Source organism: Meleagris gallopavo, unplaced genomic scaffold (assembly GCF_000146605.3).
Source record: "Meleagris gallopavo isolate NT-WF06-2002-E0010 breed Aviagen turkey brand Nicholas breeding stock unplaced genomic scaffold, Turkey_5.1 ChrUn_random_7180001842349, whole genome shotgun sequence".
Lineage (NCBI taxonomy): Eukaryota > Metazoa > Chordata > Aves > Galliformes > Phasianidae > Meleagris > Meleagris gallopavo.
The window spans coordinates 1-1,945 of NW_011111311.1; the positions used below are offsets into that span (position 1 = coordinate 1).

The 1,945-nt window shown below is 33.4% G+C and overlaps 1 protein-coding gene across 1 annotated transcript; it reads right to left on the reverse strand.

The window, feature by feature from the left end:
* Positions 1-384: 384 nt before the first annotated feature.
* On the reverse strand, positions 385-1,603 carry LOC109364300 (ryanodine receptor 3-like). Its single transcript, XM_019610956.1, has 2 exons — positions 1,473-1,603; positions 385-506 (listed from the first exon to the last, which is right to left on the reverse strand). Exons 1-2 carry the CDS (start codon positions 1,585-1,587, stop codon positions 385-387), a joined length of 237 nt encoding a protein of 78 aa, XP_019466501.1. The 5' UTR covers positions 1,588-1,603.
* Positions 1,604-1,945: the final 342 nt, after the last annotated feature.

Genomic DNA, 1,945 nt, shown 5'->3' on the forward strand with positions numbered 1-1,945 from the left:
AAACACAACAGTTAAAATACTATTTAACAACAACAAAATCACATCGATAGCTTCTCCTCTTCTTACTTCACCTGAATTTATTCCTCCCCTCAAACTGTGTTTCTTGACATGCATTTCTCTTTTTTCATGCCTTTATTCTTGTTCTTTTCTACCTGATAACAGCACTGAAAGATTACAGAAGACAGGAAAAGACCTTCTTGTTCTCTTTTACTGTGATTCCCACTAAGTGTTAAGACAAAGCATGAAAAACATTGCTCAATAATTTTACTTTAAGACAGAACATATCTAGAGCAAGTATTTCTGAAAAGATCATATTCGAATACTACTGCTATGATCAAACTTGCCCTTTTCCTTCTGCTACCAGTACACTATTGAATAAGTAGGTCAGAATAGGTCACTTGCTTTATCAAGATCTGGTTCTTCCAGTGCTAGTGCAAGCTCATTGTTGTCCATTACAGAGGCTGCTGCAACATCAAGTGGTGTCGAACCTCTCATTGAAGGAAATGCTGCAGAAGAACGTTAATATAGATATATTAAAAAAAAATAAAATCAATTTGCAGTAACCACAATTATGCAGCAGAGGGCAGTAATCACACTGGAATCTAAACATATTAATAGCATGTTGTATGTACAGCTGTTCTTCAACCAAGAGCATGGTTAGTTTTCAAATAGTGTTACAATAAATACTGAAATCCTTTCCTGTCTTGACATCCACATCCACAAACATACAGAACTATGTTATTTTTAAATGCAGATATAGAAATCATTATTAACAACATGGCAAAATATAAGCAATTTTATACAACAGTTTCTTTAGCCGAATAAGATTTCAGCTCTGTAACTCTCAGAAGCTGCATAACCCTATCAGTTCAATATTTTTTAATATATCTATATTCAGGTAAAAGAGTGACTTTCAAACTGCAATGTTACCTTTTTTATTTCATTAATTCTTATTCCATTTTTGGTGTTCAGTATGGATAGATATGGTCATAGAAATAATAGCTATGAATAGCCAAAATATTATAAAAATCACATGCTGACTTGTCTTACTATACCTTACTAATACAACCATCTACATAGCCAAGAGAATTTTCCTTGAGCTAGTACATACACATCAAAAATCAAACACCCAATCAAATATCCATTCCAAAATATAAATACGAAATTCATATTAGTGGAATAAATTTTAGAGGAGTAGGGAAACAGCAAAAAAAGAAATTTATATTCATTGCTCAGATGAAATAGATCAGCATCAAAGATGGTTAATTTCATCTTAGATTTCCAATGACAGTTATACCAAGTGGAACAAATGTAGATTTGGTCCTAAATCTTTCTATGTTAAGACTGCTTGGATGAAAGGAAAACAGAGAAGAAGGTAAAAAGAGCAAGGTTTCATCACACACTTCAAATTGCTATACAAATTACAAGTTATTCCTTGTGTTGGTTTTAACTATTACGGCTATACGACATACCCAACCCAACGCTGCTGTTTTCCAGTAAGTAACTGAGATGCTCAAACATGGCTTTTTGGTTTTGACGACTAATTCGACAGAAGTAGCACAGAAATCGACAACAGCTTGCCACCATCTTAGGAAAAACGATCTGCTGAAGAAGAATGTTGACAAAGCAGTGAAAAATGTTAATTACCAATCTGTTCTAATTTTTCTTCCCACATCCCTAACAAGGAAAGCATAGCAAAGTTACCAAGGTGATAAGCAAATGACAGTTGCTTTTGTTCTAATTCAAGAAAGGATCTGCATTTCCTTTTAACCTTTGTATTCATTAGGCCCTTAGGTTTAAAATGTTGGAAAATCATTTTGCGGGAAACTATAGAGAACATATAAGAAAGAAAATCTGAGACTTATTTTTCTCAACTCTCTCAAAAGCAATCTGTAGATTAGCAAACATGGCTATACAAAAATGGTTATAGAAACAAGCTCAGTCA